Source organism: Esox lucius, chromosome 17 (assembly GCF_011004845.1).
Source record: "Esox lucius isolate fEsoLuc1 chromosome 17, fEsoLuc1.pri, whole genome shotgun sequence".
Classification (NCBI taxonomy): domain Eukaryota; kingdom Metazoa; phylum Chordata; class Actinopteri; order Esociformes; family Esocidae; genus Esox; species Esox lucius.
The window spans coordinates 44,521,094-44,534,544 of NC_047585.1; the positions used below are offsets into that span (position 1 = coordinate 44,521,094).

General features: G+C 39.9%; 1 protein-coding gene across 5 annotated transcripts in view; it reads right to left on the reverse strand.

Annotated features, from left to right (window-relative positions):
• Nucleotides 1-6,593, reverse strand: part of si:dkey-88i8.2 (solute carrier organic anion transporter family member 3A1) — a 45,395-nt gene extending 38,802 nt beyond the window's left edge. For 2 of the 5 annotated variants that reach the window (XM_020055414.3, XM_020055413.3), the window contains exon 1: nt 1,961-2,092. In XM_020055414.3, the coding sequence (XP_019910973.1) occupies nt 1,961-2,003 (43 nt within the window). In that variant the 5' untranslated portion in view covers nt 2,004-2,092. Of the gene's footprint in view, nt 1-1,960; nt 2,746-2,974; nt 3,063-6,447 lie in introns of those variants that run through there. The other 3 variants (XM_020055412.3, XM_013138016.4, XM_013138017.4) reach the window with 3 other exon arrangements.
• Nucleotides 6,594-13,451: the final 6,858 nt, after the last annotated feature.

The following is a 13,451-nucleotide window of genomic DNA, read 5'->3' on the forward strand; positions in this document are numbered from 1 at the left end:
GTTCCAGAGACCTAGCAGAGCCCAGCCACCCTGGACGGGAAGGACAGGCTGCCAGCACCACTGGATGTGGAAGAGAGTGCTAGAAAAATATAAATTCCCATGCTTCATCAGAGCCAACGCCAGGAGCTGCAAAAGTATTTGTGGCATTATGCTGATGCTATGGGTGGCAAATAGCATAAAGCTGTACTGTAATAAGCATATATTATGTTCCATACTGTAATAAACAGTTATAGTCTACTGTAATGTAATAAACAGCTGTACATTACAGCATTAAACAACTACACTGTACAGAAAGAAAGTGATACTGTACTGTAATAAACAGTTATACTGTACTGAATTAAACAGCTATACTGTACTGTAATACACTGATATACTGTACTGTAATAAACATCTATTATGTCCTGCACTGTAATAAAGAGCTATACTGTGCTGTAATAAACTGCTATAATGTACTGTAATAAACAGCTAAGCTAGACTGCCCTCTGCTCGACAGCGTTGTTAAATGTGTACGTGTCCCAAATGTCACCTTGTTAACTGTACTTCTGAGGTAAAGGGGATAGGCTGGCATTTTGAGCACCGGCTGGGCCAGCCCATCTGTCTAGACTGCTGTTGAATGAGATAATAGAAGCAGGAGCTTGATACAAACACATGGGGCCCCAGTAAGTCACAGTAAGTCACAGTAAGTCACAGTAAGTCACAGTAAGGCTGAGAGAATGGGGCCAGTAGCTATGCACAGCCATATAACAGTACCCTGACTTCTCCACTGCTGCAATTCAGTCCTTTTTCCCTAATTAAGTTAAGCCTGGAATCTCCAGTGAATGGAAGGATGTGCGGGCAGGGCCGTGGTGAAGACATGTCTATGTACAGCGTAGAAGAGTATCATCATTACTACCAGGCAGCCACTGATGACGTGTTTACACCTGAGGCCCAATTCTGATCAGTTTTCACTGGATCAGAATTGGTCTTTTGACCAATTCTGATCAGCCCCATAAAATAAAACGATCTGATGTGTCACGATCTGGTGCGATCGGCCAAGGGAATCCTTTTTGTGGAAAAATACTTTGGATTGGCTGTGTCAACTGTGCAGGGCTATCACTGTTTGGTCAGCCGTGCCGTCATCAGGGTCCACTGACAGTTAATGTGTACCATTACATTAGTAGATGTTGTGGTCGGGGAGCCATGGGGACATGAGGGGACCCAACGGATTTCACACCAAACACAGCACTACAGACACAACCGGAGAGTAATATCAAACTGCCTACAACTGCATTTTTGGAAATATGTCTACTGCAATTATGAGAAAGATCTTCCCAGGTCTCACTCAACAGGGCTACGCTCTACATACTGTGCACAGCCCTGGCCGACATAATTAGATGAAGCAACTTTTGGTTAATCTGCAGATTGCTAATATTGATGAGGCCTGTCCATACATTGCCATGTATAGGCCTAGTGATGCTTCTGGTGCTGCATTGGCGAATATCCCATGTACCTCTCAAACCACAGGCCCACCAGGTCCTGTTTAAAATGTGTAACTAACTAGTAGAATTTACACTTGGTGCATTTCAATAAGCCGTGAACATACGCATTTTTCCCTGAAACAAGATTCGATGAAACCCGGGAGCAAAGTGTTTGACTTTTGTGACGTGTTGTGCCGATCCCTCTGCTGATGCAACCTGGTTTAGTAGTCTGATGCGTATTCTTTATTATTAATCAATACTGAGAAAATCGTCCTGAGTGACAGTAGTGAAAAGCTCTGTGATAGCCCATGATTAGCCTTATGTTGCGCATGAATGTTCAGTCTGGGGTCTGCGTGTGGGTAACGCACTTGACCTAACATCACTGTTTCGCACACACAAAAATATGAACGCTACATCGCATTTGAAGCGAAAAAAAACCCTTATTCTGCATTAATGAAAGGTTAGGACGTTCGACTGCGTTCTGAGAATTTAGGAGAACTTACCAGATACGCGCCAACCGTGCCCTGTGCCAGCATCAGCGCACATTCCGACACTAGGAATATTTTGATATTAGAAAAACATGAAGTCTTCTTCTGGTTATCGTCGTGTTCGGGGTCTTCGGTACTCCTCTCGGTACAGATCTGATTTTTCACCTGCATCCTTCAGCAACGGTTTGGCGGCTGGAAGCAAGGCAGATCCAATCCAATGATGACCATTTGCAGTGCGAGATAACCTAATACCGCAGGAGAGCTAGCTGTCACTAGCCGACTCCAATGGTGAACACTGCTATGTCCACACAGCATAAAACATAGTCGGTCAACGGCAATAAATTATTCTGAAGCCGGTATTGGTCTGGTGGGTCCTGTCGGCTTCTAAACATCGCTGGCGCATCGATTCAGCTCCGGCAGAAATGAACGCCCCCGACCAGACGCAGCGATGAAGGACATTGTTTTTTCCTCTGACGTTCTGTATGGTCAGGACTATACTGTCTGACCGCGGCGATGATCAGAGCCTTTCTGCATGTTTCTGAAATTGCGAACAGTTGGAATCCACGGCTTCATACTATGTTGGTTGAAAGTAGCCCTTACCCTACTGTATGTTTTTCACAGTGCAAGGTACTGAACACAAACCACAAAAATCTCCATTGAGCTGTTGTAACCTGCACCAAAATACAACCGTGATACTCTCGCTCTCTCTTGCTCTCTCCAATCTTGTCTCTCTCGCGCGGGCTCTCATGCCCCTTTCGCTTGTCTCTCTCACGTTTGAAGGTTATGTAGCCCATCCATTCCTGCATTAAACGGAGACATGGCACAGAAATACTCAATAAACATTGACTCACACTCAAACACAGAGAGAGATATGCCAGGACCACAAACATCAATTCTACTTAGACACCGTTTCCCTAGAGCAAACAAATAATTACATCTAGCCTAAACATCAACTCCACTCCTTTAACAAGGAAGTGCATTATTTAAGAGACAGGACAAGGGAAGAAATAAAAAGAACACAGAACTCACCATTTTAGGATCTGTCTTAAAAACCCATCAGACCCCATTGCCTTCTCTCATTGAGGTCTAAGGTCCAATTACTAACCAGTAATTCACATTATTGGCGTACATAGGTTTGCTAAATTATTAAAAGTTAATAAAGTATTCAAAACAAAAACACAAAACACCAAACACAAGCACAGCTGACCTTTACCAACTAATTAGGAAAATCTAGAAAGAGCTTTTAAATTCCATGCCAATTCCATAACCACATTCACATAGATTGAAGGACATACTGCATTGTAAACATAACCAATACTTCTCTTTCTAATGCCCTTGTCATTCCTGCTTCAGATGCACATTTTTACAATGGTATACATAGCTAATAACATAACATTTGAAATTCCTTCTTCCCTTTGTGTCTGTTTAATGTTCACTTAAAAACATTATTCGATAATGGTTATTTATTATTTATGTTATTTATTATTTATTTTATCCTTCCTGAATTCTCCTTGCAATGTCAACAAATGAGCTAAATGCCAATAACGCCTTTTAAATTGAAAAATAAATGTACATTTAAGTGAGAGTGACACACCGCTATTAAGACTCAAGGTACAATTATGCAAAAGTACAATCAGAGTACAAACACATTACACATCCAGTCCAGTATTAGGACTATTCCCACCATTACACATCCAGTCCAGTATTAGGACTATTCCCACCATTACACATCCAGTCCAGTATTAGGATTATTCCCACCATTACACATCCAGTCCAGTGTTAATTAGGACTATTCCCACCATTACACATCCAGTCCAGTATTAGGATTATTCCCACCATTACACATCCAGTCCAGTATTAGGACTATTCCCACCATTACTCATGAAGTCCAGTATTAGGACTATTCCCACAATTAAACATCCAGTTCAGTATTAGGACTATTCCCATCATTACACATCCATCCAGTATTAGGATTATTCCCACAATTACACATCCAGTCCAGTATTAGGACTATTCCCACCATTACACATCCAGTCCAGTATTAGGACTTTTCCCACCATTACACATCCAGTTCTGTATTAGGACTATGCCCACCATTACAAATTGAGTCCAGTATTAGGACTATTCCCATCATTACACATCCAGTCCAGTATTAGGACTTTTCCCACCATTACACATCACGTCCAGTATTAATTAGGACTATTCCCACCATTACACAACCAGTTTTGTATTAGGACTATTCCCACCATTACACATCCAGTCCAGTATTAGGACTATTCCCACCATTACACATCCATCCAGTATTAGGATTATTCCCACCATTACACATCCAGTCCAGTATTAGGATTATTCCCACCATTACACATCCAGTCCAGTGTTAATTAGGACTATTCCCACCATTACACATCCAGTCCAGTATTAGGATTATTCCCACCATTACACATCCAGTCCAGTATTAGGACTATTCCCACCATTACACATCCATCCAGTATTAGGATTATTCCCACCATTACACATCCAGTCCAGTATTAGGATTATTCCCACCATTACACATCCAGTCCAGTGTTAATTAGGACTATTCCCACCATTACACATCCAGTCCAGTATTAGGATTATTCCCACCATTACACATCCAGTCCAGTATTAGGACTATTCCCACCATTACTCATGGAGTCCAGTATTAGGACTATTCCCAAAATTACACATCCAGTCCAGTATTAGGACTATTCCCACCATTACACATCTCATCCAGTATTAATTAGGACTATTCCCACCATTAAACATCCAGTTCTGTATTAAGACTACCCACCAATCATCGAAATCCAGAATAGAGCTGTTAAATTGCAAAGCCACCTGGTATTGGGGCTCTGTTCACACATCCAAAGAAACCCCAAACCACCCCAGGGGAGCAAGGAGGGGGGGTGAAGAGAAATAGACAGGCACAGAGAGATGGATACAGAGACGGAGAGACAGGCACAGAAAGACAGATAGAGAGACAGGCAGAGGGAGAGAGAGACAGGTACAGAGAGATAGATAGATCGACAGGTACAGAGAGATGAATAGAGAGACAAGTACAGAGAGAGGGATAGAGATAGAGAGACAGGTACCATGAGATGGATAGAGAGTCAGAGAGACAGGCACAGAGATGGATAGAACGACAGGTACTGAGAGATGAATAGAGAGACAAGAACAGAGCTTTGTACAGAGAGACAGGTACAGAGAGAGGGATAGAGACAGGTAGAGAGACAGGCACAGAGAGAGGGGTAGAGAGACAGGCACAGAGAGAGGGGTAGAGAGACAGGCACAGAGAGAGGGGTAGAGAGACAGGCACAGAGAGAGGGGTAGAGAGACAGGCACAGAGAGAGGGGTAGAGACAAAGAGAGACAGCAAATATCCCAATACGCAGCAGCACTGCAATACCGTACTGATTCCTCCTGTTGCCATGCTACAGAGACAGAGAGTTTGTCTGCCTCTGTCTGTAAACTAAACTATTTTGTGCTATCGGCCCTGCATCTGTCTGTAAACTAAACTATCATGTGTTACCAGTCCTGCCTTTGTCTGTAAACTAAACTATCATGTGTTACCAGTCCTGCCTCTGTCTGTAAACTAAACTATCATGTGTTATCAGTCCTGCCTCTGTCTGTAAACTAAACTATCTTGTGCTATCGGCCCTGCCTCTGTCTGTAAACTAAACTATCATGTGCTATCGGCCCTGCCTCTGTCTGTAAACTAAACTATCATGTGTTACCAGTCCTGCCTCTGTCTGTAAACTAAACTATCATGTGTTACCAGTCCCGCCTTTGTCTGTAAACTAAACTATCTTGTGTTATCGGCCCTGCCTCTGTCTGTAAACTAAACTATCTTGTTTAAACTAAACCAAACGAATCAGATGTCAGGTAGAAAATGCAGAACCAAAGTAAAAAGTGGACTAACATGCATCCTTTGTCCTGATCTTGTACACTGATAAACATATCACAATGTGTATTGTATTTGCACTCAACTATCTAAAGTGTCTAGACACAATGTCTGGGGAAAGAATGTATTTTAGAAGCATGTGTGAACTGGGCTTCTTAGATGAACAGACATACAGGTGTCTCTGTTTGACCCCAAACATCCAAAACCCCATCAAAGCACTCCTTTTCACCCTTAGTAACACATAAAGTATAATATAATAATACTAATAATACTAATAATAAGGCTATAGTTAAATGTTGATAATCTAAGAAATCCAGGATAATGTATTACATAATCAGAACATATGATGTAAGGATGTTTTGTGCATAATTTAATAATTATTAATCTACACCATAATTACATTGTGTTTATGTTATTATAAAGTCAGTAAAAAAAAGTATTATCAAAAGTATAACTTTAACCAGTGATTTGACAAGAACCTAGAAGCATGTTTTCTTTAATGGCATGCGCTTAGTCTGACCAGCAAACATCATGTATCCATTGAAATGAAAACACCAATTCTCAATTTGAAGACATTTATTACTTACAGATTCCAACATTGGGATCGGGATGCTTTTGAGAAACTCACAGCCCCGTGTGACCCTCATGGAAGATAGAAAAGAGTTATTTTCCAACCTCAAAACGTGATCAAAATACAACAGAACTTATCTTCCCTGCCCAGGCCGCATGTAAACCCGAGTGTCTGCCAGAAGTGAGTGGGAGTGGTGAGAGAAAAAGCAGCATGAGGTCTGTTGCCTCGGTTTTTGTTACTGGTTACTTGGACATATCAGGACTGGGCCAAGTTGGTGATTAAACTGGGGGGGCGGTGGTTTAAAGTCTGAGTGTGGAATAAATACTGTTCACACTGGGAAACACAATGATAGAATTCAACACAGAAAATGCTCCTGTGTTAAATTAACACTCTACATATGTGAAAATATCCCAGAGTGCCTTGCCTTCAGATTAACGGTGACATTTTCACCCATGTCTGTATTTGTTACAGACAGAGACATGGTTGTTGCATTCACCTCTATTAGGTCCTAAGGACTTAACAAAGACATACATGTTGTCAGAATGAAATGCCCTATACAGTACCAAGCTCTACACTCCATGGTGAAGAGAAAAAAGGCAGGACACAATCGCAGAGCAACAATAACAACAGATTTTAATTTAAAGAGTTTCTATAACATGACAAGGCCTCTCCAGGAGACTAAACAGAACATGCAACAACAACCAACAAACAGACAGGGAACTAGGGAGATTAAATAGGGAGGTGATGAGGGGACAACAAGACACGTGAAGTCAAAGAACTAAAGGAATGAAACACCATTGAACATAGAACAAAACACTTACAATAGAAATATAACAATCGGCACGGCATTGGACGTTGGCTGTTATGTCTAAATTACTAAACAAAACATCGAGTACCCAGCTCAAAATGACTGAATGTAAAATAAAATACACAGCTCTACATTACTGAACACAAACATAAAGTACCTGCCTGTACATTACTGAATCAGCCTATGATAGGAAATGGTCCTACATTCTCTATTTGAAATATTACTTTGGATAGTGATAATGCACTAGGCAGAGAATAGAGTTCTATTTGGAACTTCTAATGACTTATTAGGCAGAACTGATGAGAGTCTGGGAGTGTAGTGAAAGTTCTGTCAACACTGCAATGTAGTGAAAGTTCTGTCAACACTGCAATGTAGTGAAAGTTCTGTCAACACTGCAGTGTAGTGAAAGTTCTGTCAACACTGCAATGATGTGAAAGTTCTGTCAACACTGCAATGTAGTGAAAGTTCTGTCAACACTGCAGTGTAGTGAAAGTTCTGTCAACACTGCAATGATGTGAAAGTTCTGTCAACACTGCAATGTAGTGAAAGTTCTGTCAACACTGCAATGTAGTGAAAGTTCTGTCAGAACAATACTTCTGCAATGCAACCAACGGATAAGAACTATGGCCGATTTCTCTACTGTTTCTCTAAGTGTTCGCTCGTCACAGAGCAACATATTCCTTACAAAGTACACTACATTTAGCCATAGCTATTCCCAGTAGAGTGCAGTACTTTAAGCCAGAGCTATGGGGACTATGAATAGAGATTAATTTAGGACGTACCCTCTGTGTTGTTTGAATTAGCTAGTCCACTGCCTCCTGGCCCTAGACAGGCGGGAAAGAGGAGGAAGTATGCTCCACCAGCCCCAGGGAGGAGTAGAGAGCAGGAGACAGGAGGATAGCAGTCTTACTGGAGGAGTAGAGATGTAGGGTCAGGCTGCATCTATCAGTCCAAGTTGTGGACTCAGCAGAAAGACCCCACATTTCTTACCCAGTCAAAGATAGAGAGAGACAGAGAAACAGACAGAATGAAAGACAGAGAGATAGTGGCCTTTGTTATTTACAGCCTAGCACATCTTTTGTGGATGCCAATGGGCCTGTGAGAAGAGAAAGAGAAGAAAGAGAAAGAGGTTGGTGAGAGGATGGAAAGATGGAAATATAAAATGTACGACCATATCACAGCCAAATATTTCTGTAAGATCATACACACCCACAAACAATTTTAAATCAAATCAAACATCGAGAGGCTCCTGTATTTGCTGGGCGAAATTCCACAATGTGCATCCCAGCAGCAAGATGTGACCCGTTGTCATGAGGAAATGACAACCAGTGGAGCCTAAAGAACATTGCAAACATAACTAATATTAATGCCTTTATCTAATTAACCCTGTCATTATAACTATTTGCAAATGTTCACACACTTTTATGTAGTTAACAATATAAAATGCAATGATTTCATCCTTACATATCTACTTAAAATGTGTTTCTTTCATTTTAGTTTTCACATTTGTAATTTATTTCCACTTGTTCTGGCAATGTGAACAAATGTTTCCCATGCAAATGAAGCCTCTTAAACATGTTTACATATTTAATTTAGATGGAGAATGGTGGAAGTGTTTGAACAAAAACTAGCATAGTGAGTTAAGCACTTCACATTAACTTGGACAGAATACAATCAGCAATTGAAAGAGGACTATGAGGTAATTAAAGTGATGGAGGCACGAACTTCACATTTCATAGCGTACAGTGTTTTCTTACTGCAACGTAGAGCTGGATTCAACAGTTTTGACCAGTGACCAGTTCAGCATTATAAATATTCTCATGGCGGCAGTGAGTCGCAACACACTTTGTTATCAGTGTCCTTCATCTTTATTTACCTCTCTTTGGATTCAACCAGATATTCTGCGGTAAAAGGATCTCCATTTCCTAAGAGGACTTAACACCAGACATACTTAAATAGCAAACAACATGTGAATAGCTGCAGTTCAAGATGACATTTAAGATTTTTTATACAGTTCTGCTCCTAAATTTGCATTCCCTGGCAGATATTGGGAAATGTTGGCATTGATTTTGAAAATATGTCTTTTATTTAAGGATAGTGATCATATGAAGCCATTATTATCACATTGTTGTTTGGCTCCTTTTTAAATCATAATGATAACATAAATCACCCAAATGGCCCTGTTTAAAAGTTTACATACCCTTGAATGTTTGGCCTTGTTATAGACACAAGAGGTGACACACACAGGTGAAAATGGCAATTAAAGGTGAATTTCCCACAAACCTGTGTCTTTATAAATTTCAATTAGTGTCTGTGTATAAATACTCAATGAGTTTGTTAGCTCTCACATGGATGCATTGAGCAGGCTAGATACTGAGCCATGGGGAGCAGAAAAGAACTGTCAAAAGATCTGCGTAACAAGGTAATGGAACTTTATAAAGATGGAAATGACCCTAAGCACAGGGCCAAGTTGACCCTCCAGTGGTTGCAGCAGAAAAAGAGGAAGGTTCTGGAGTGGCCATTACAGTCTCTTGACCTTAATATCATTGAGCCACTCTGGGGAGATCTTAAATGTGCAGTTCATGCAAGACGACCAAAGACTTTGCATGACCTGGAGGCATTTTGCCAAGATGAATGGGCAGCTATACCACCTGCAAGAATTCAGGGCCTCATAGATTACAGGGTCTCAACTATTACAAAAGCCTGCATGCTGTAATTGATGCTAAAGTGGGCAAAACACAGTATTAAGAACTAAGGGTATGCAGACTTTTGAACAAGGGTCAGTTCATTTTTTTCTTTGTTGTCATGTTTATGTTTTATGATTGTGCCATTCTGTTATGACCTACAGTTGAATGTGAATCCCATAAGAAAGAAAAGACATGTTTTGCCTGCTCACTCATGTTTTCTTTAGAAATGGTACATATATTATCAATTCACCAAGGGTATGCAAATGTTTGAGCACAACTGTATTTCATTTTGAGGTCCGGAGCCTGTTGGTTCCCTGTTTTACCTCATCATTAATTACACCCATTTGTTGTCCCAGCAATAAATAAGAAACATTTACGTGAAACTGGCAGCGAGGTCCAGAGTTGAGTTTTTAGGGTTCCTACCTGCTTCACTGTTGCCATGTCCTCTCTATTTCTGCATAAAATAGTTTTGAGTGGTCAGTGTGGAGGAAATATCAGCTGAAGTGAGCAAACCTACCATACATATAGACTCTAAGTCATTATATAACTTCTAAGTTTATAGCAATTTTTTAAAAGTAATTTACCAACTATATTCCTAGCCCACAGGCTGATTTGGACTTTAATTATTGTGTAGATAATTCTACCTACCTACTCTAATACACATTTCACGAATTAGCCAGAGTCTGAGACAGAGTTGCAAGATTTTGCAGTTGAAATACATAGCTCTGAAATTTCTTCAACAATTTTCATCTTGGTTGCCAACTTATGATTATGAAATGCATGGAAATGTCACAACGTATTGTTATGCCTTTTTGCATCATTCAACAATAAGTATAATTGGAATGAGTGGTTTGGTTCTGAACATCCATTACACCAGTCATCATGTTGGAGGGGAGAATTGACACGGCCGATGTGTCAACACTGAAAAGTCATAAAATGTTAATTGTAATTTTCTACAAAGCAGGAGAAGGTATTGATTGTCGTTTGCATATCAACCTGGATATATTGACGATCAATATTCTAATTAGCGAAGCCAAAACTCAGCATGAAAATGACCATTAGCCATTGTATTTTTACGTCACTATATCTGTCTGACTGACATTTAGCCTGGTTAATTATCTAACCAATACAGCAATGTACACCAAAAGGGATGTCACATCCCACACCAGGACTCTGTTCTGCAGCATGCCGAGGGCTGTACAGAGCGGAGGGAAAAGGCCAGTTCTCTGTTTTCTGCCGCTTTGGCTAAGATGCTTCAAAGTATCCTGGATCTACAGGAGCTTGTCCCTTTAAATTCATTTCAGGCTATGTTCAACACTGTGGGTGGCTGTCAATGGTTTGACCTCAAGCTGCACAACATGTCTTTGTATACTGCTGTTTTGAGACTACAGGTCTTTCTTGTTTGGATGTTTAATGTCAAATCAGACATCCCCACTTCCAGTGGTTTGGACAGAAATGTGTCTTTTGTGTTTCCTAAAATCCCTAGATAAATAAATATAGAACAGGCACATAGCGGCATTGTTGTATATACAAATACATGCTAAACCCAAATCCCTTTCCTACAAAAGAAAGGTCAATGTGGAACATTGATACAGATTGGCTGATACACACAGGCAAAAATTTCATATTGTTACTCTATTCTCAGCCTCTCCATAATGCAATGTGGGAATGCCGAATATAGACTGATTTATTTTTGGAGTATGAAAGTTCACTATGCAAAAAAAGCATAAACACAGCATTATCACTTAAACTTCAGAGACCTGTCGGCTGGTTTGGTTGATGCGTTACTGTTACCTGAGGCGTGGTATGTTGATAACTGGATGTGACCTGTCGTGGTACAGTACCACCCACCTTTCTCCTACTTTGTCTAAGTCCATAAAAAATTTGAAGTAATTGTAGATATTCATGTTATTAACCTTTCACATTTGGTATGAATATGTGAGGTAAAAAAAGTTTCATCTTTGGCCCTTTGGTCAGGAGACACTTTCTCTTACGGTAAAAAGGGTTAGGGTTATCAAATTATTTTTTTGCCGGTAATATACATATTTGATTTAAAAATGAATCCTCTCAGAGGGCACACAGCCAAAGGAGTCACCACCACTCTACCTCGATTGATTTTCCTCAGAGCCACTAAGATGTCTTTGACAGCCTGAATTTACTGTGCCCTTTCTCCATGAACAAACCTTGGTGCTACCTCAGCAGAAGAAACAACGCTATCTTCATTGAACAACAGGCCAACCTCATGCAGCTCAGACCTGTAATGTTCTTCACAGCCTTGCATGATATCCTTATGTTGTTAGTCCGTTGGTCTGTTGGATGGTTAGAACTGTTGATATTTTCTGGGTCTGTTGGATGGTTAGAACTGTTGATATTTTCTGGGTCTGTTGGATGGTTAGAACTGTTGATATTTTCTGGGTCTGTTGGATGGTTAGAATTGTTGATATTTTCTGGGTCTGTTGGATGGTTAGAACTGTTGATATTTTCTGGGTCTGTTGGATGGTTAGAACTGTTGATATTTTCTGGGTCTGTTGGAAGATTAGAACTGTTGATATTTTCTGGGTCTGTTGGATGGTTAGTACTGTTGATATATTGTGGGTCTGTTGGATGATTAGAACTGTTGATATTTTCTGGGTCTGTTGGATGATTAGAACTGTTGATATTTTGTGGGTCTGTTGGATGATTAGAACTGTTGATATTTTCTGGGTCTGTTGGATGATTAGAACTGTTGTTATTTTGTGGGTCTGTTGGATGATTAGAACTGTTGATATTTTGTGGGTCTGTTGGATGATTAGAACTGTTGATTATCTGTTGAAATTGCAAGTGGTAGGTGTAGCCAGGTGGTAAAATCACACAGCTGTATTCTGTTTTATCTCTTAGAGGGCACTGTAACTTTGTGAAAAGTAAATAATGTGTGCACATTATTATGGAATTGCACTGGAAAATTTTAAATCAGTGACAGGAAGTAATTACACCAGAGAGCTGTTGCAATTCATTGTGAGTCCCATGTTGCTTTAATGGGTATATCTGATTTTCTACACTACTTTTCTTTTAGTGAAATATGACATTTAATGCATCATATGCATTGCAAAATTTGTTACATGTTAGCAAAATAATACTTCATTACTTCATGACTTTTTCATTTTTTAGCTAAAATCCTGTGTACTTTCAAATTTAAAACAGTAATCAGAGCCACTAATGTTTTTTAAAGCAAATTATTAGTATTTATTTTTTACTAAAAGCACTTTATAAAAGAAAACCAGTTTTGAGTCAGGTGGGATACATTTCTTGAAGTAGTCTTGATTTTCTTCTGGTTAGGGTTATGTCTGGTTACTACTATTTATGATTATTATTTTATCTTTATTTCAACAAGGAACACAGACTGAGACCAAGGTCTCTTTTACAACTGGGCCCTGCGTAAACATGTTTACACATACAGTTTAGGTACAATGATTAAAAACAACAACAAAAAACCCCACAGAGAATAGACAAAATAAGATGGCAGAAGACAAAATGCATTGCATTGTT